The sequence below is a fragment of the Ylistrum balloti genome, unplaced genomic scaffold (assembly GCF_031769215.1).
Source record: "Ylistrum balloti isolate Yb309-2 unplaced genomic scaffold, AGI_CSIRO_Ybal_v1 Utg370320, whole genome shotgun sequence".
NCBI classification, from domain to species: Eukaryota; Metazoa; Mollusca; class Bivalvia; order Pectinida; family Pectinidae; genus Ylistrum; species Ylistrum balloti.
In genome coordinates this window covers 393,431-415,688 of record NW_026782235.1, presented here as the reverse complement: position 1 = coordinate 415,688, position 22,258 = coordinate 393,431, and the positions used below count along the sequence as shown (strand labels likewise).

General features: G+C 33.8%; 1 protein-coding gene across 1 annotated transcript in view; it reads right to left on the bottom strand.

Moving 5' to 3' along the window:
* The window catches only part of LOC132553333 (protein turtle-like), a 153,961-nt gene that overhangs the window by 11,548 nt on the left and 120,155 nt on the right, over positions 1-22,258 (bottom strand). Inside the window, exons 4-10 of the mRNA XM_060217567.1 lie at positions 21,583-21,873; positions 20,784-21,065; positions 20,083-20,352; positions 19,795-19,906; positions 16,662-16,849; positions 2,841-2,924; positions 986-1,276 (exon numbers count right to left, since the gene is read on the bottom strand). Coding sequence (XP_060073550.1) covers positions 986-1,276; positions 2,841-2,924; positions 16,662-16,849; positions 19,795-19,906; positions 20,083-20,352; positions 20,784-21,065; positions 21,583-21,873 — 1,518 coding nt within the window. The remainder of the gene's footprint in view (positions 1-985; positions 1,277-2,840; positions 2,925-16,661; positions 16,850-19,794; positions 19,907-20,082; positions 20,353-20,783; positions 21,066-21,582; positions 21,874-22,258) is intronic.

The following is a 22,258-nucleotide window of genomic DNA, read 5'->3' as shown; positions in this document are numbered from 1 at the left end:
TTTCTTCGCACAACAGCTCATTTGTTCTTTTCCTTGGAACATTGGCACAGATATCACAATGTAATCTTCTTAAATTCATAAATTTAGATATAAATAGAATTTGTTTAGCTAAAAATAAATGATTCCACTTTTTCATTATTCGAGTGAAGCCTAAGTTCTCTAATGAATTATCAAACTTTTTTTACACATAACTTTTAAAGTTATGTCCCTTTACATAGTGAGGACGTGAATGGTAGCATATAGAGCAGTGAGGGTTAATATCACATGACAAACAACCATACATGGGCATCACTCTATGCTTCGTGTTGTACATATATGTATATCAAAGAATGTGCCAACCCAGAGCTCATACGTTAAAGCATTCATTTAATCAAGCTAACAGAAAAAAATTAAAATTTCAATTAGTTTGAAACTCATTTCTTATACATTAGCAACTTATTATAAGCCACACATTTCAGTATACATTTAAATATCATATTTTATATAATGCAGAACTAAGGCAAAAAATAAAACTTATTCTTCTTTAAGTTTGTTCAAATTAAAAATTGAAATACGACCAAAATGACATTTTACAATCTATGGACATCATGAAATTTATAGATAGACTAAAAATAAAATGCTTGTTCATTTTTGAAATTGTTTTATGAGAAATTTTGTGAATCGTGGAATAGGTTAGGTATACATGTCTATTTCACTTTGTTCTGATAACATGAAAATGGAAGTAGTTGTCTAAATTGATTAGTTCAAAGACAAAAATCAGAAGTTAATTTCATATCTTGTAAGTCTCACTTTAAAAAAAGATGTGATATGAGACCTAATGGTCTTTGTTTATTTAAAAATCTTTCTTGTGGTTTGTAAAGTTTGTAAAAGACAGGCCAAAATATTTTGGTGTTACACTGGCTTTTACCTGCTGTCACTCAAATCTCATTTATTTGCAAATTCGCTTCACCTTTTGCTTAAAATAAAACATTAGGGTCTTATTTACCTGCAGCAGGTGTTGTTACTATGGCGACGGCACTTGGGTAACTGTATGACAACACACTGTAGGCATAAACTCGAAACCGATATGTTGTGGAAGGATCAACCTTTTCGTAGAAATAAGACGACAGCGGGAATTTGACGTGGTCATTAAATTTCACCCAGCGATTGGTTGTGGTCATCTCGATGACGTAATAAAATATGGTGGTGTTGGCAGCGTTTGCTGGCTCCCACGAAATTCGAATCCCACCATTTTCATTTCTGGCTGTGACATTTTTGGGTGGAAATGGTCTTGGACCTGTTTTAAAAAACACCAAATCATTTTATTTCTTCAAAAACAGCTCCAGGAATCAAATTCATTTTTATATGATACAAAGTGAAGAATTTTCATTTTACTCTGAATTAATTCATTAAGTTTCCTTAGGTACAAAGTGTCTGATGGACTATTTTCTTCTGACACCATTCCACAGCTTTTACATAAATATGTTAATATACAAGTGAAGAAAATGACATGTGCAGGCCCTAGGGGTTGGTTCCAAATATTTTTTCTCATACCATCACACTGATGACAATAATTCTAATCATGATTGGATTATTTCCCACTGAAAATAAACAAAATATACCCGAAAGTTATTGATAAAGTAATGAAGTAAAATGAATCCATTCCATTGAGAGAAATAGGGGACCTGGGAGTTAAAAAAAAACCCTGATGATTTGATCTTTCCTTCACTGATGAGTTTTTCATTCTACAGTATCTCCATGGGTGGGGTCCACCATGTTTGTTTTCATACCAAGAGAGAAATGAAAACCTCTGGGGATTTTTTTTACACAACACAACAAGACCTTTCAATACATGCAGAGATTTTGTTTTGTTTCTATGTATTTTGAAATTTCAGCAAATTGTCAACCTTTAACCCTGCCCTTCAGCCCCAAAGGGGCTTAGGATCATACATATTACAATTTGATTTCGTCATTGCCCGTGGAAATCACTGGTAATGGTTTTCATACATACGAAAATGTTAATGGATGATGTTCAACTCCATCATGGAAACTTCCGTGAACATAAAAGTATCACATATCAACCACATGTAAAAAGAACAACCTGAATGCTTCTTAATAAGTAAAGACAGAGAAATATTACGTCACTCTGCCAAAGAAGGCTTTATGACCAAGGTGGATTGCTTTAGAGTGTTGATAGGTTCTCTTACTTTTGTTGTCCATGTTGTCTTTCTTATATGAACATAGAGAGTTATCTTTTACAGTTTTTGGCCAACTTACCTAAAGGTTTGTCTAACAGAGTAAATGTTGGTGTCTAAATATGGCTAACTTTTACAGTTTTTGGCCAACTTACCTAAAGGTTTGTCTAACAGAGTAAATGTTGGTGTCTAAATATGGCTAACTTTTACAGTTTTTGGCCAACTTACCTAAAGGTTTGTCTAACAGAGTAAATGTAGGTGTCTAAATATGGCTAACTTTTACAGTTTTTGGCCAACTTACCTAAAGGTTTGTCTAACAGAGTAAATGTTGGTGTCTAAATATGGCTAACTTTTACAGTTTTTGGCCAACTTACCTAAAGGTTTGTCTAACAGAGTAAATGTTGGTGTCTAAATATGGCTAACTTTTACAGTTTTTGGCCAACTTACCTAAAGGGTTGTCTAACGGAGTGAATGTTGGTGTCTAAATTTGGCTTACTTTTACAGTTTTTGGCCAACTTACCTAAAAGTTTGTCTAACAGAGTAAATGTTGGTGTCTAAATATGGCTAACTGTTACAGTTTTTGGCCAACTTACCTAAAGGTTTGTCTAACAGAGTAAATGTTGGTGTCTAAATTTGGCTAACTTTTACAGTTTTTGGCCAACTTACCTAAAGGTTTGTCTAACGGAGGATGATAAACTTGGCCGTTGGTTGGGTCTGTAGGTAAGGCTGTAGGCAGGGTACCTGTATTACCTGTGTACAAAAACCAAAATCAAAATTCACCTGTAAAATCATGTTAAAATCACTATAAATCTGACCTTATATACTCAAGATAGAATTTTTGGTTTCAGTTCTGACCATATTGTTCTAATATCTACAGTGTAAACTCAGCAGTATGATTCATTGTATGTTGAGGATAAATTAACTTGGTATGTTTTATAGTGATGATGATGATGTAAAATTCTGGTGTCGATAGTAACGTACATTTTTGAATATTTGTTAGTGATAAACGAACAGCCTCCGACTGCTAAATCATGAGAAAAACGTAAGGAATTGGTTTGAAATGGTTTAATAAATTCTTTTAATTGAAAAAAAAAAAAAAGACTTTTCTACAGGAAATATCATATGAATACATATTAATCAAACATTATCTCTACACAAAAATTTGATAATGAAAATTTTAAATTGATGATGAAAATTTTATCTCTACACAAAAATTTGTCGATGAAAACTTTATCTCTACACAAAAATTTGATAATGAAAACTTTATCTCTACACAAAAATGAAAACCTAATAAGTCATGTGATTAAAAAATGAAAAATGAAAAAAATGAAAAAATGTTAAACAATAAATCTAATTGTTCATAATATATGATATATAAATAATCCTGTTACTAAGTAAGCGCTAACAGTCTTCAGCAAAGATATAAATTATCTCCCTTTATTTGTTAGAGATGAAAACTCCCTAATAAAACATAATTATGCAGCTGGAAGAAATATTGAAATTATTTTCCCTGTGATGTTACAAAAAAAAAAAAAAAAAAATCTTCTCTTTTTCCGCACAAATCTATTCTTAATGGATGATGAATGCCATAAATAGAGATCAAATTTCCTTAGAATTTTTTTTTTTAACATTTCAAGTAAATTGAATCAACTTTTTGATCCTGAAATTTCTAAGGAAAAAAAAGACAAAAAATACAGTGAACTCTTAAAATACCCTGACCAGTTAATACAAACTATCTGCAAAGCTTTGATACCTAAACAATGCATACATTTGATGTGCTTTTACAAGTAAAAATATTTCATATTTTCCAAGAGACATATGTCATAGAAATTAATTTCTCTTGCATGAAGTGCAAAGATTGGACTCTAAAGATGTACCAACTGAATTAAAATAATGATGATTTATTGTTAACTACTTAGAAGGACTGAAAGACAAGTTCCATTCATTCTCTAATGAACCAGCAAGATAGAAAAGCAAGTTCAAGACTTTGTCAAAAACAGAACTGAGAGGCTGCGCTACGATTCTAACATCTACTACTAATGAGTGGAGACGAGTAGTCCAGCTAGAAAACCTACATGATAAATATCACTACATCTCATAACGGCCTTATTGACTCGTGTATTTAGACGTGCCAACCCTGGAGAAGCATTTATCATCTCTTTTAATTCTATCCAGCATTGACATTTAAGTAAACATACATACAAAGACTGTACAATGATATGTTTGTTTCTATATTTGTATTTTTATTGTAGTTCATTATATTATAAACTTATTTTTGCTCACAAGACAATTGGAATTGACAATAACTTTGCAATTGGCACTGGTCAATAATTTTGGGACGTGATCGCCCAGCTGAAGTGCTAGAAGGTACAAACAGGAAATGAATCATAGTTGTCTAAAAAAAGAACCAGATAATTGTCCATTTCAATACAATTTACAAGTTTGTCTGCATGCCAGATATTATCTCACATATGATATGATGTTAGTGAAAGTAATATACATTAATGAAATAAATCTCATATGCACTGAGTATATAGAACGTGATGATAGACATGTATATATATATAGATCCAAGCACCTGACACAGCAAGAATCTGTTGATCTTGGTCATACACATGCTTGAAAATTAGTTTGTTAGAAATGCTCACTGCTATTGGTTTTCATGCTGACGACAAACTCCCTGGCGCCCTGACAAACCCATGCGAAGATATATCTTAATATTTTAATGTTCATGTTACAAAAACATTAATTTCAAGCAGTCTTAATTTGCATACAAACAGCTCCAACATTTCATGTATACTGTATTTTACAAGACAAAAACAAATAGTTAAAATGTACACATATGTAATCTTCCATACCACGGATAAATGAAAAGAAACTTACTTCATTTGAATCACAATTACTTAACATGCTATCATCTGACATAAAATCTATATTTTCTGATGAAAAAGTATAAATGAACCAATTCGTGAATAATCATCATCCAGAGTGTTGGATTAATTATTCCGACACCACATGTAGTAATCAGTCATTCATTCAAATCTTACGTACATGTAGAAATATCTTTATTATGTAGTCCAAGATACCCGACATGTTCAAACTATAAAAACTGACGAAACGAGCAGAAACAATGAACAAAATAAGAATTTACAAGGACAGCCTTGCAAAAAGTGAAAACAACCGAGTGTTTTAGAACAGTACGCGACTTATTTTTTATCCATGACAATGTAAATGTTATCAAATGAGGACCATCAATATTCATTATAACACCGAAACTCATGTATACGATTGTTATTATTGTCATTTGAAATATGAAATATTATTCCCTTAATTGACCTTTGTGATAACCTAATGATCTTTGACCTTTAGCCTTTGAAAGGTTCATACACATTGATTGCCTGACCCATTAGGTAGGTGCAAAAGATCAGCAATATTCTTAATATTTGTTCAAAGATATTTTCATTTCAATGGAAATGGAGTAAAAAGTGTCACAACAGAAACACATGGACAAAAGAACGATGTCTTTCACTCTTGTGGTATGAACATGAAACAAAAAAAAAAAATGTAAGATTGAAAATGTGGTTTTCGTGACAAAACACGATTGATCTTCCCTCTAAGAATTCTACTTGCAGACTAAATATGATTTCATAATAAAAGAAAGGATGTTGAATTTTTGTAAATAATAACGCACCTGTCAATCTAAATTGAGCATTAACAACTTTGTGGGGAGACTATCATATATTGAGAGCAAAAATATATCAGTACATTGAAGCAATGTTTACCATCCTTTGCTCATAAATTCAATATAAATTGTATGTTGACCACCAAGGAAGGACCTCTGTTGATTACCAAATACCTATCCATCCAAGAAGATATCGGTACTGAAATGATTGTAGCGTTGGTCTCCTATCTCTTAGTGTCTCTGTTCATAAGTAGTGTGTGAGGTACAATCACCAAGAAACCTGGATGGTATCCATGGAGTCAATCAACTGGTAGAAAACCGACAACAACAAACAGGTGACACGATAGATTCTGGAGAGTATGACCGCCATGTATTCCCCTTACCAAAAGGGGATATAAAATGTATGTATCCTTCTAATCCTTGTTCATTCTGATCTCCCAGAGTTATTGCCCTTTGTTTCAGTCTGTCTCTGATGGTAAAGGGATAAACATGACAGCCAATGTAGGCTGAGAATGATCTTAGTGTATCCACCATCTTGGATTTGTACTTCACTCTGACCATAAATATCTGCTATCATCGATGTCTTTGACAGGTATCATAAATATTTGCTATTATCAGTGTCTTTGACAGGTATCATAAACATTTGCTATTATCAGTGTCTTTGAAAGGTATCATAAATATCTGCTATTATTGATGATACGACAGGTATCCTATCACTATTACCAGGTAGTTTATGGTGTTATCAAAATAGTATCCAGAAAATATAGATACTGTTCAAATATATTAACAATCAGATTGTTTTTTGTGGAAAAATATGATAAAATAAAATAATTCCCAACATTAGGACACGTAAAAACTTATTCCTGGACTCATATTAGTCTTCTATACTGAAGTCACCAAACAAAAGCAGAATACTTCTTTGGTCACTGTGTTTGATATCTCTTGGCAGTTTACTCTTGTTAAAGAAAAAAGTTGTTTTCAGAAAAGGAATAAGAGATGGTACAAAATCGAAAATAAGATAAGACTTTAGAAGAATTCAATAAAAAGGATATTTTCAGTGGATGATGGGATAGGGGGTGATGTTGATTTTGCGCTTTTCAAACTGAAGTCGTGATAAATTGTAATTGTGCTACCTGCAGTTTCTCTGTTTCATTAATTCAGCAATTATTTCGATGCGTGAATTCATATGATATTCATATTCAGTTGATATTGCGCTGAAAATTGATTGCGTCAAAATAACAATGTTTTCAGTATATCAGAACCCGTTAATTTGGAAAGATCCTGTGATGTTGGGGAAGGGAGTATATGATACGAGAAAATTTTAATCAGCGATAACGGCAGTACAAGAAAACAATTAGAAAACTTTTATACCGAGGAAGAAGATAATGAGAGTATTGAAGTGAAGCGAAGGAAATGGGGCATCTTTAGGGAGTCATCAGTGAGCAATAACAGCGGCTGTAAATGATGCCACTTTCCTGATCTATCCAGTCTATTTTGTGATGTGTAGTGTTATGACCATGAAAGAAAACTGCTTTTAAACTTGGTGAATGAAAACACTGACATCACAATGAAATATAGAAAACCGAGTTTCTTCAAAGCGAGGTTCAGTAAATTTATCAACCACGAAAAAGAAAAAGTATCAAATTTAGAGAAAGATTAACAATTGTAGATGGACATTTATCATGGAAACTCAAAATAATATTACATTTATAATAACAGTTATGTGTAAAAGTATTAGCTTAAGGTTTTTCCATGACAACACAAGGACTAAAACTCCATGTATTTAAAACAAAGAAAAAAGACTGTGTAATTTGTTCAGAATAAAACACAACATGAAAATATTGATTCATGACTGGAAAAAAAAGAGAAAAAAAATAAAAAAAAGATTTGATAAACATGTAACAGAAATTTAATTTTAACAGTATTACCATATTGATGAGCAAGTTTATCCTCAACTACAAAAATAAACAAAAAAAAACTGTCATAAAATACAGGCTCTCTTGTTAAATCAATAATAAGATACAACAGATTAATCAACTTCCTGTGACAGAATAAATTTCAATAAAACCAGCAGCTAAATTTGGAAGCCTGAGAAGGAAGGATCAACACATACAATCATTTGGAGACACTTCGAAATAAAAATGTTTTCAGTTGATCAGAACGGAACAAATAATTAAAACTTAATTTTCTCAAACTAACCTAGTTGTTTACCTTGTTGTTTTGCGATTAATAAACAAGAGCACAGCTCTCCTATTGATTTGATGAGAAATAGAATAAATGAATTATAGACATATACAGTTCACTTGTTAATGAATCGTACAATCCCAAACTACCCTTGAATGATATGCTAGAACCTTTCCTAGCTAACAGCAAAACTTTATCCAAGAAAAAGTTAAAAAACACGTCCAAAATTCATGTTTTGTAGAAAAATACTTCCACTTTCTTATTTCCCTGTAAGATAAATCATACATCCTCACACCAAATACCCACATACTGGAACCCAAATTCACTAATTTAGTTAAAAAATTTCACGTATTTAATCTCACTTGTTGCTTGCAACACAGACACCGCAGTACAAGATAATTGATATTCAATAAATCCCCCAACTTCCTTTCTTTGAGTAGAAAACCTTTTAACATGTGTGATCTCAAATTGGTTGAAATAAAAAGACCTGGTTAGAGTAAGCTAGGGTAGACAAGTTGTGACATTAGCTTGTTTTAAGTTTTTTTCAGTCGAGAAAACGATGGAAATATGGGTACAAAAGGACAAGGAGTGATGAGACGTTCTTGACTAGGAACTTTACACATTTTGAACTAATGACAGCTGTCAGTAATGTTATAATTGACCATTAAACATTATTTAGAGCAAATCATCACTCTTGTGGTTTGAAATTGTCGAGATTATTAGTCTTAACAAACTTGATAAACATCTCCCTGAGGGAATCAAGCACTTTACATGACAAGATCATGATTTTTCATCATCTGATTCTGGTAAAGTCTTGTAATTTTGAAGATATCTGTGGCGTGAGCCTTAGAATAAGGATAGTTTATTCCACTAGCACACATAACAACCATAATGAATCAAAGGCAATGAAAGATGATCATCCAACTTACACAACCTTTTGAAGTAAGGCAAGGTCATTCAATAAAAAGTTTCAACTGAGTTAGCTACAAACAAAATATCAGAAGCATGATAATGGATTTAGTCATGTCAGCTTAATTACAGAAGGGATATGAATGTTATCTATTTTGTTAATCCAATGATGCCTTTGTATGTACAAAAGATGCACAAGTGAACAGCACCTTTTAATACAAATTCAGAGTTAGATTAGAGCCAAACAATGACTTAAAGTACATCATACAGCTGTTTCGTCCTTCTAGGACTCGTCAGTGATGCTACATTATACAGCTGTTTCGTCCTTCTAGGACTCGTCAGTGATGCTACATCATACAGCTGCTTCGTCCTTTTAGGACTCGTCAGTGATGTTACATCATATAGCTGTTTCGTCCTTCTAGGACTCGTCAGTGATGCTACATTATACAGCTGTTTCGTCCTTCTAGGACTCGTCAGTGATGGTACATCATACAGCTGTTTCGTCCTTCTAGGCCTGGTCAGTGATACTACATCATACAGCTGTTTTGTCTTTTTAGGACTCGTTAGTGATGCTTTATCATTACAGCTGTTTTGTCCTTTTAGGACTTGTCAGTGATGCTACATCATACAGATGTTTCGTCCTTCTTGGACTCGTCAGTGATGCTAAATCATACAGATGTTTTGTTCTTTAAGGACCGGTCAGTGAAACTAAGGGCCTTAATTTTGAAGCCTAGGTTGCCATTGAGAAAAATACACAGTGACTGAAAGGAATATCAAAATAAAAGATATCAAAATCTACATGGTGAGGTGTGTTTGACTTGAAAGAACGTCAAGTACATGTATATGTTTTGATCCTTGCAACTATTTGAATGAATTAAAACATGGCATGCAGGTTACAGCCAACCCTTCCAACAGCAGTGCCTACCAACTGCTATTTCAAAGATTGTACAAAAGACACAAAATAGCACCTTTTGTGGTGAAAAATGATATCTCCATGACATACAGTCATGTGACACTGTTTCATTTGAAGAGACTTGTACCAACTCCAAGTGTGAAAACTAAGTGGAAAATAACAACAGAGTTAACCAGGAGACTTGTTCAGAGTCTGAAGACAACACATGAATCCTGAATCGGTAAGCTTCATGAAAATTTATAGAATAAAAAAAAAAAAATTTATCTAAGGAAAACACCAAACATGGTAATGAACATCAATACTTGATATTGAATATCTCACAGAGGAATACCTAAACAGAATGTCATCTAATTACCACATTTTCCAGATTATAAGCTGCACGTTTTTTCCTTGTGAGTCGAAAAAAAAACAACAAAAAACCAGGAAGTGTACTTGTACACCATTATGACATGGTAATGAGTGTTTGAAAACTTATCACCTTGAACTGTCATTTTCAATGTAGAGATTGTTTAGTAAACTGTACAAAACGTCTGGTCCTATTTCTGTGTGTGGAACGCAATGAAGACATCCAAGCCAATCGAGTTCAATCTTTGCTATAGGGTTATCTGTGTATAATTCATTTGCAAACTTTATTAAATCTTTCACTGAAGAGCTTCATAAATTGCCTTCCATTGTCTGTTATATCAACAAACTTTGGTCAACAGTAATGGTTACCACCTTATACAAACCTCCTTCCCTTATCTGTTATCGATTTATCAGACGTCAACAATAGTGATCATCATATTGTAAGATCGGCTTATATTCGGGTGCCGCTTATATATGGAGCAAATTGTGAAAATCGCTAAAACCTAGCCCTGCAGCTTATACACTGGTGCGGCTTATAACCCGAAAAATATGGCAGATATTGAATATAGCTCTTTTATGAACCTGTGGATGGTCATTAGCACTTGTAAATCTCATATCTTGGTATATCAGTCACTTTGAAGAGTCTGTATCAACTTAAGTATTCATTTGATATTTGTAGATTTACTGGCTGGTAAATTTAATCAAACTTAACAGCAATTTATCATGGTCATATTCGCAGCAAAAGCCTTGACAATACTGTAAATAAAAGTATTGTTTTCTGGCCATAACAAGGATAATTAAGGCAAACCATCCCACGTACAGCCAAAACATTGTCCATCTAGAATTGAACATGCAAGGCAAAGTAACAATTAAGGCAATATTTCAAACGACCAAAAAATCTGCCGGTAACTAAGACAATACTTTTGCTTAAAAACAATGGCAATTTTGTCACCTTAAACCAAACAATTAAGGCAATATCCTCAAACTGAGACCAAGAAAGTGTTCCATTCTTTGGGTCAGGAACACTCATACAATGACTTTCCAGACACTTTTACACTGCTGCGCCAAAGAAAAAATATTCCAGGACATTCTACCTATCTGTGAGCAAGACAATTTATTTCAATGCCCGGTTACAACTATACTTTAGTGATTTTAAGCACCAGACTCCCAGAGAATCTATCAATATTGTAAATATTAAAACCATGAAATATTTTCATTGGTTCAAAAAATATGAATATTTATGAATCTTTCAATGTAATACTTAATCACATGTTTTAAATAAAAAAATGAAATATCTAAAAAAAATACAGGTTACATCCAATTTTTGTCTACCCAGGTATGAATAAACAAACATTAAGTCAAGAAAACAATGTATATATTCTTTTTTCTGTCAAGGGTAAAATTCATCTCAAAAACAAAAGTTTGAGAAGTCTTTTCAAAAATTAAAAAAAAAAAAAAAATCAAATGGATATTTGTCACTTTCACTCCATATACACATCACACTCCCTGATACAGTGAAACTTAACTTTACTTGCATCATGAAAGAGACTTGAAGAATCGGTCAGAAAGGATGATAATGCGATGGTCAGTACAGTTTATTCCTTTGAAGAAGTGATAGGCTGTGTATGTGCAAATTAATGCTTGCACTAATTGACAGAAATTGGCAATAGGCCAAAATTTAATTGAGTTAAATCAAGAATGTTTAAATTTTGTTGTTGTTTGGTAAATTTTTAAACCTATGATATTTCCTGCAATAAGAATATCCCGTAGTCAGTTGTTCAGTGATAAGCCCACCCCCTGACTTTGAGTATGAAGTACATATTAATTCCCTGAGTTTAGTACACTTTAGTTAGTCCATCCCCTTAATGAGGTGTCCTGTGATAAGCCCACCCCCTAACTTTTCATGAAGGGGTGTCCTGTGATAAGCCCACCCCCTAACTTTGAGTTAGAGGTAATATATTCATCCCTGAGATTAATACTAGATAAAAACAGATCATGTTGTCCTGAAGTCCCAGTAAAATTAAATTTCACTGTAATCTCGTAATTTTAACTAACAAAGAACATGTACAGAAAATAAAGACTAAATTCAATGCTATATATTTTAGAGTATTACAAAATTGTAAACAGATTTCACAAAGCAAATGTTTTAATCGACAAACAGCAGAGTTTTTATACTGTAACAAAACATTATATCAATACAAGTTGGATATAGCTCTGTATGTTACTTTATCTGCATAATAAACATGACAAACATCAAAGAATTTTTAGGTCACCATTTTCCTATGTACTCCTACACAGGCAAATCAACATTGAACAGTTCCAGTGGGAAAACTGAATTCAGGATAAAAGCAATGACACTAAATAACGGGGTGTTTTCTTTAAATCTTCTCTAAAAATCAGGGTATGTCAAAATTACGTTTTCCTAATAACCGGGCTAACGGTAGAAAGAGGGTGAAAGGGTTAATAGGTATTCAATGGGAAAGTTTGGGAGGGGTGACACGGAGTGGGTCATCAAAACATAAAACATACACAGTTATCTAAATCAAGTTTAACCATTTGGAAATTGAGGGAAAAATTATAAGAAAAAGACAGGTCAAAATGCTATCAGACACAGGCTGCTTGAAATCTCAAAACATCAGAAATGCATCATGGGTAAAGTCATGTGACACATGCAGAGAGTAAGGCAAGGTGAAAGAGTGCAACAAACGTTTTCTGCAAAGAGGACATTATGCTAATGAGAAAAGAATGTACCAATCGTTGTCGAGGTTGTTTGGGTGCTGTTTCCTGAGTAAGCATGTAAAAATTATCACAAAACAAACGTCATTTCAACCATACATGACAACCAACCGTAGCCATTGCAACTACTTTGATATTGCAGCCACTTCAGAAATGTCAAAAAGCTAGCATATTCAGCTGGTAGGTTTGAGAATTAAACCCAGATTAAAAAAAAATTGTCTTCAGGGGATAGCAACGCCCTCGCATAACATCTTCTGTCAGCTCCAAGGTCATGTCTATATAGTTAAACATGAAATCAATCATCCATATAAGGAAATCATGAGTGATTGATTTCAACACTTGACCTCGCTCAGAAGAAGCTATTAAAGAGTTCGACCCATCTCCTAGTGACAGAAGTTATTTTTTTTCAAAATCAAAATCTTTGCAACCTAGCACATTCAAGGTTACAAAGTTTTGAAAGCATCTAATATTTTGGATATCCAATCAAAATCTAACTACACATGTCAATCATTCCAATGACACACCCATGCAATAAAAAAACTTGCACATTCAGTGCACTATAACTGTCGGAACACTACAATACAACTACGTGATAAGTTTGACCCATACCCACTACACTAATAGTACAAACACACACTCTGACCATTCTTAACCATTCAAATACATCACCAGCACTACATACACTCCGAGATACACTACCATTTCAGCACTTCTAATATACACACTATGGGTACATGCACTAATACTACTCAAAATACTCTACTGCTACACACACTCCAAACCCACCTAAAATACACTACCACTACACACACACTCCAGACCCACCTAAAATACACTACCACTACACACACTCCAGACCCACCTAAAATACACTACCACTACACACACTCCAGACCCACCTAAAATACACTACCACTACACACACTCCAGACCCACCTAAAATACACTACCACTACACACACTCCAGACACACTCAAAATATATTATTGATGCACATACTCCATACCCACTCAAAATACTCTACTGCTACACACTCTCAAGATCCATTCAAAATACACTACCACTATCACTCCTACCACTTCTACCACTTCATACACAACTACCACTTCACACACCACTACCACTTCACACACCACTACCACTTCACACACTTCTATCACTTCTCATACTACTACCACTTCTCATACATCTGTCACTTCACACACCACTACATACACCACAACCACTTCATACACCACTACCACTTCATACACCACTTCCACTTCTCATACTACTACCACTTCACACACAACTACCACTTCACACACCACTACCACTTCACACACCCCTACCACTTCACACACCACTACCACTTCACACTCCACTACCACTTCACACACCACTACCACTTCACACACCACTACCACTTCACACACCTCTACCACTCCCACCCCTTATAAACTACCACTACATTTAAGTGCTGCAGAGTGAAACAAATATTTGGCAAAGTGAGTTGAGGCCCGCCATGTTGACTTACTCTACCTCAGTTTTGTAATGTTTCAAGGAATCTCCTCATTAGTAACAGCTTTTATTGACTTTTTTTAAAATTCAGGTAATATTAAGATTACCCATCTCACCTACCACTGTGCTGATATATTGTAAATATTTCATTTACTTTGGGACAAAGATTGTTATAAGGGTACTGTTAAACACAGAAATATTAATTCACCAGCAGGTTTATTGTTTGTTAAGGCTTATATATCCAGACACCAGTTTTGTTATTACATATTATCATTGTTGTATGTGTCCAAGTGTCAATCCTGTCCATGTGTCTTTCTTGTATTAAGTGTCACTCCTGTTCATGTGTCTTCCTTGTATTAAGTGTTACTCCTGTTCATGAGTGTTCCTTGTATTAAGTGTCACTCCTGTTCACATGTCACCTAGTGTGTGTCCAAGTGTCAATCCTGTCCGTGTGTCTTTCTTGTATTAAGTGTCACTCCTGTTCATGTGTCATCTTGTATGTGTCCAAGTGTTAAATACTTATCTGTCTATTTTTGTGTCTACCTGTAAACGTTGTTCATTTCTATTTGCCTTTCTTATAGGTTCTGAGTGTCTTAATTCTCCTTTGCAATTGTCAAAAAACCTTAGCTTTCTTTTTTGTCAAATCTTTTTCATCGCAACTGTCTTAAATGTGTCCAAGTGTCTGTCTTATACACTTGCCCAAATGTCTTAGTGATTGTGTGTTTGGAAACTTTCAAACATATGCATCTTTTTATGTTAAAAGCTAACTGATAGGTGTCCAGCTGTCTATATTGTTATGAAGATTCACATTAAATTTTTTTTTTTTTCACATTTCAAAATTTCTTTTAATGTGTTTAAAGGTGTCCATTTTGTCAAAGTCCATTTTGCTTTTTCAATATAAACCTCAAAGATTCTATTTTGGGAGTATCTTGTGTGTCTTGTTATATATTGTACTTGAAGGAAAATTGTGCATAATTTAGAAAGTCTTAAATAACATCTATAGAAAAAGCGTTTGATACAAAAGCTGAAAAAATAAAGTTTATAAGTGGTTTGTTTTAAAAAAGCAGAAATAAATGTTTGAGACACACGGCCAACACGAATACGCACGATATATACGTCAACATGGTTATAGACTTAAACACATACAGCCTTAACCCTTTCACCATCTCAGGGGCAGATAATTACAATATAATTGAGTTATTTCCCTTATCCGATAATGTACAAAGCACTTACAACACATAGTCCCTATGTTATATACTGTTGAGAAAGAACATTATAGACAAAGATTTATGATCAGTTATAGCTAAGATCATGATATACATCATACTAACAATACTTTGACATCTTTGCATCTCCTTTCTCTTGAAACATCACAGAAAAACATGTTCCTTTCATAATATGATTTAATTTTACAAATGGAATGCTAAACTCAAATTGAAAAAATATCATTTTGAAAATTAATAAATCATATGAATATCCTTGAACTTAATTTTTGCCTATATGAATTTCAAAATTTACCAGTAATAAAATAAGTGAAAATTTGAAACGAGACACTTCATCAGAAATTATTCATAAAAAATTATTTTGCAAATAAGCCCAAGTGATCAGATTATTAATTGAAATATTCTATTTGAAATTCAAAATATCTGTATGGTATGCCAGGCACAGATGAATGATAAAGGCCAATTTGAGTTGCATTCCTTCCTTGTTAAACAATTTTTTTTTTACAAACCTATGAAACCTGCACACTCTTAATATAAAAATACAAGTTTAGACATAGTGTGCAAATTTCCACTGTTATGAGAGAAAAAAAAATTAAAACGAAACATACACTACATCTTTTTTAACGGCTGCAAAAAATAACGAATAAAAGATCCAACTTCAAAGTTGCATAAAAAAAAAAAAATGGCTACTTTGTACTACCATGCTAATCAAAATCAGGAATACTGTTGTAATTGCAAATGATTTTAAACATGTTCATATGACCTCTACAGTACAGAAATGAAAATATTCCATCATCAAAAATGGATAACTTTCTTATATTATTAAAACATGGATGTGCAGGTTATTTGAATAAAAAAATAAGGATAAATTTATTTCAGGTTTATTCCTCAAATTGGTGGAAGAAGGAGAGTGATCATGATAAAAGTGTGTTACAGGTGAGAATGTCAAAATACTGAGATGATTTTAGTGTGTGGCATGAGGTTCTCATACATACCAAGCGTTCGTGCCTGTACTGTCTCACTGTACGTTCCGTCACCATACTGGTTACGTGCGAGGACTTTTATCTGGTAGAGGGAATCGGGCTGAAGCATGTATATCGTAAAACTAGTGGCATTTTCTGGTTCCACACGCATCATTTGCCACTGGGACGTCTGACCTGTCATGCTGTTGACCGTTCTGTACCTAAAATTACAAAGACACAACAAAATGACTCAAAAATACCATACTTATGTTGTAATAAGCCCACGTCTACTGAAAAGCCCACCAATATATATTGATGTTTGATATAGTTTAAAATGGGTATAATTTCATTGTACTGTAATAAGCCCACCCATATATATTGATATTTGATAGAATTGATATCAAATAATATTTCAATGTCCTGTGATAAGCCCACCCCTGATTTTGAATAAGAGGTTACAATTTTTTTTCTAACAGTAATTTTGTCCTAAGAACCTAAAACACAAACTTTATTTTGGGTTCTGTATACCAGGATATTTTTGTACTTGCACCATTTTTCACAAATTTGCATCATGTTCATTTTGCCCTCTAAGGATTGTATAAAAGGGTGTAACAAATTTTTGCTTCCATCTTAAATTATCCTTCCTGTTCATAGATGAAAACGGCAAAAATTAAACATGAACGAAAAAAAATTTCCCAGTATACAGTATTGTTCTAGTTGACCTTCGTTTAAAGTTTGATAAAAATTCTTTAAAAAGTATGTTGATGGAATGATGACAGTGATGTGGGATGGAGCAGGACAGAATGGATGATACGAGATTGAACAGGTGATTACATCTACAAGAGTTTGTGGCAAACCTGTGGATTTACATATCTATCAGCAACATGGAAAGACATTACCATATTTTTCCTATGAAAAACCTTGTGTTTGTATTCATTGTTGAATTTATCTTTAAAACCTGTGTTAAGAACAGTATCAAATAATATGTAGACTAATCCTGTGTTGCATAAAAGCTTTTCAAAGCATTGTCAGCTTAACAGGTGACAAACATTTTTTCGCAAATTTTTAATATTTTTTTTTCAAAAACTTTATAACTATATATCATTTGGATTTTTTCTATTTTCAAATAAATATTTTAAGTCTGAAAACATGTTCATTAAGTTTCAATTTTTATGTACCTTAAAAAAAGAAATAATTTATGAAACAGTAAACTTATTTTTCACACAAATTTGTCAAGCATACACAGCATTGATAGGTGATTTCAGAAATGATGTTAATACTACTGCGAAATAACACTTTCCTCAAACCAAACAAACATTGTCACTTTGAAGTTGCTCACAAATCAATTTCATCACAATTCAAATAATGAGTATATTTTTTTATTTTCAGTTACAATGAGTTTTTAATTAATTAATTGGTAAATGAAATCACCCGAAAACTTTGCACCTGAGATGAAATGTTTGATATTCATTGATGTAACTTAATGAAAGAACAATCGTTATGATTGAACGATGACAGATCAAATCGCCCTCAGTACATACTACAAGCAGGTTTGTTTCATAACTTCAAATAAATGTATGCTTCAAATATAATGATAAGAAAAAAAAATCTTCATAAAATGTTTCTACAGTTAATCAGGTTACAAGATACCAAAACTGCTTTATTTAGATTCTGAAAAATGTAAAAAGATGCAATTTTATTTTACAGCAAGACTATTTCTTATAAGTCCATTTGATCTAGTGCTGTTCAAAGAACACTATTCTATCAGTAACCCATTGAGCCACAGATTATTAAATGTTAGATTTAAGTATATTTTTTTTTACCCTGAAGATCAAAAGATTCCATTTTATTCCTGAAAGGCAGAACAATTCATTCATTTAACCTACCAATAAATCATGAACATAGTTATCAAAATATTTTTGTTATTTCATCTGGCCTGTTATTGGTACACTACAAAGAGTTAACAGCTGGCTATTGGTTTGTATGGCTTACTGGTATATCTAGAGTATCACTTAAACAAATTTTTTCCCCCACGTTTTTTTCGATATATCGTCTGTACTGCTTAAACAGACAATTTGGTTCAATTGGCCTACCAGTCAGATATGGGGAAAACTGACAATTTTGTTTGCTTGGCCTACCAGTCAGATATGGGGAAAACTGACAATTTTGTTTGCTCGGCCTACTGATGATATGGATCCTATGATTATTCATATGTAAAACTCTAGTTACCATCCCTTATCTACATGGAATGACAGGAACCCATCAATGCTGAGTAGGTGAAAATAATGATGTAGGTGCGGTGATGAGTATGACACAACATCAGCACTGGACGCAGGCATCCATGTTTGATGTACTGAATAAATCAATACATATATACACAGTGAAAGAGACATCCCAGACAATTAAATTTGTCAAATTTTTGCACCAATTTTAATGTGTTTTTTACCCCCAAGACAACAGCATTGAACATTAAGGTAAATAATCATGTACCTACAAAATGTATATATTGGTAAATTGATGTACCTTTATTGTTTATATCTAACACAGCCAACCTATATCTAGTGCTGTCTAGTATAATTACAAACCAATGCTATTTCCTTGTCCTGTAATAAGCCCACCCATATCTATTGTTGTCTGGTAGAATTACAAACAAATGCTATTTCATTGTCCTGTAATAAGCCCATCCATATCTATTGCTGTCTAGTAGAATTACAAACAAATGCTATATCATTGTCCTGTAATAAGCCCACCCATATCTAATGCTGTCTAGTATAATTTACAAACCAATGCTATTTCATCGTCCTGTAATAAGCCCACCCATATCTATTGCTGTCTGGTAGAATTATAAACGAATGTTATCTCGTTCTGTAATAACCCCATCTTCTGAACTCAGAAAGCAATATGTTGGCTTCATTACAAGACAGATACTGTAGACATCAGTAAATATTTAAAATAAATTTGTATAAAACTTTGTGTATATACACCAAGATTCATTAATAAAAAAAAACAAACTTTAGAAGTGTGAATATCTTTAACAAATAATACATCTAATAAATACACCTTGTCATCTGAAAATAAAATATCACCTCCAACAAGGAGAAACATTTGGATCATCCACCAATGAAATAGTTGTTATAGGAGGGGCTAAAAACACTGAGGACATTACCATATAAAGTAGTACTGTGGACTGCCTCCATTGTATGCAGGAATCCATCTCACTGTGGCCTCAAACCACTTGGTTGAAACAGTAACATTGTAAGGCGCATGTGGTGTTGTCACTAGAAACAAGAGACAGAATTAAGGTAAAGATTTCTAGGCCCTGTTATCTATATTAAATAACATGAACACTATAAAGATACACAATATAAATCAAATTCCTTGAAGAAACCTTGCTGATTATAAGTAAGTATTCAACAGAAAATATCAAAATTGATACTGATGGTTTGAAACTTACTTTGTATAATTAATTTGGTTGAGACGACCATTCTTGCTACCGAATTTTCTGCCTCGCATTCGTATCCACCGTGGTCCTCCTTCACAAGGTCTTTGATTGTAAGGTTGCCTCCTATTTGTTGGATTCGAGCCCCAAAGTTGAGCTGCTCTCCAACTTTGCGCCAGTGAATGTTTGGAGTTGGAGAGCCTGTGGCTGCACAGGGAAACATGATATTGTCCCCCGGAATCTGAATGTAACGTTCCAATGGCCGAAGAACAAATTGAGGTGGGTCTGCAAAAATATGTGTGGTTCAAAATTAGAATATTGTCACATCTCTGTGATATATACAATATCTTCAATAACATGATAGTCTAACTACCTATGTAACATTACAATAACCAAAACCCTGAATCAAAATGGACCAAAAGTACAATTATCAAGACAAGAGGCCTAATGGGCCTGTAGTTTGGAATTGTATTTCTCATTTTTTCTGCTGAAGAACAGAAGACCTCCTTTCCCTAAACTACCTCCCCCTTCCCAACCCCCTAATTATTCTTTCAGTAGTTTATATATCTTACAACATTTAACCTCTGTGACCTTGAAAGCGAGTCAATGTCATCCATCTTAATCATGTGCATTTGAGCTTTTCAGAATTGGAGTTGTTTGAAGTTTTAAAGTCTTTAATGGTCAACTGCATTAGTGGCTGTGACCTTGAGACTAACCTCGAACTGACACTTGGACAAGCTTAGACGTTTCTCCACTGCCGAGAGGACTGACGGGCTGACAGCTATAGCTTCCTTCGTCTGACTTCCGAACATTGTATATAAGTAATGTGCCATTGGCTAATAGGGTGATCCGATCTGGGTGTACAGCAACCATAAAATTATTTTTAGTCCAGATATACTCGCTGACAGCCGGGTTAGCTTCCACAGGACAGTCCAATTGTGCTTGGAGTCCGAGTGCCCACGTGACCACACTTGGCATAGAGAGGACCTTGGGCAGGTCTGATAAACAACAGTAAACAAATCAAGATCAATTTGTGAGATAATTTTTTTTCCATTGGTAGCTACAGATATGAGTGAAATCATGAAATATTTTTATCCTATAAACCATGATACTGACCTAGAAACCCTGATCAACTCATCTAATGTAATCTTAATCATCTGATCTCTGATATCTTTGATCAAATTTTGAAGAAATGACCATGGAATATTATTATGTAGGTCATATTTTTGCTTATTTAATGAACTAATAAGAGAATTTTACTGAGATAAATTTATTTCCAGAGAGTTTTTCCCAAAACTTGAAAGCAAGTTTCCAGACAGTTGCCTATCATATCTGCATTTCTGTCCAAATCAAAAGTTTCACAAACAAATTTTTACTAGATTATCGTGGACCCTCCCTAAATACCCTATCCCCTCTCTAACCCCTTGACCACAGACCTTTTCTCTTTTCTGTATGTATTTACAAATTGAATAAAGTCAAACTTTCACCCCTAAGGTAAAACTTGATCAAACTTACATGTTACATTGAGGTAGGCTGGTGCCTCAGGATCCCTTCCAACGCCGTTTGTTGGCCGACAGATATACCAGCCCATGTCGTCCTTCTCCACTGGAGAAATGACAAGGTCGCCAGAGCTCTTGATCTGTATCCTCCCCTTGAGGTAGGCCCGCGTTGTGACAACATCCTGATTTTTGAAGAACCAATGATATGTGATGTTTGTAGGGAAAGCATCAGCTCCACAGGTGAATACAATTCGCTGACCGGCGATGGCAGTGGTGTTGACTGGTGCTGTCAGAATATAGGCAGCTCCTGTAAAAACAAAAATGATAAAACTTAAAAATTATACATTTCCAGCACCTTATCCCACTTCATCTAAACCATCTACTGACATCTGTTGATGTTTTCAGGCTTCAGTAGTACGAATAGACTATGGCAGCTATAGAGGAAAATTATTTCAGAAGAGTAGACTATGGCAGCTATAGAGGAAACTTACTTCAGAAGTAAGAGTAGAATACAGCCCCTACAGAGGACAATTATTTCAGTAGTAAGGGTAGACTACGGCCTCTACAGAGGACAATTATTTCAGTAGTAAGGGTAGACTACGGCATCTACAGAGGACAATTATTTCAGTAGTAAGGGTAGACTATGGCAGCTATAGAGGACAATTATTTCAGTAGTAAGGGTAGACTACGGC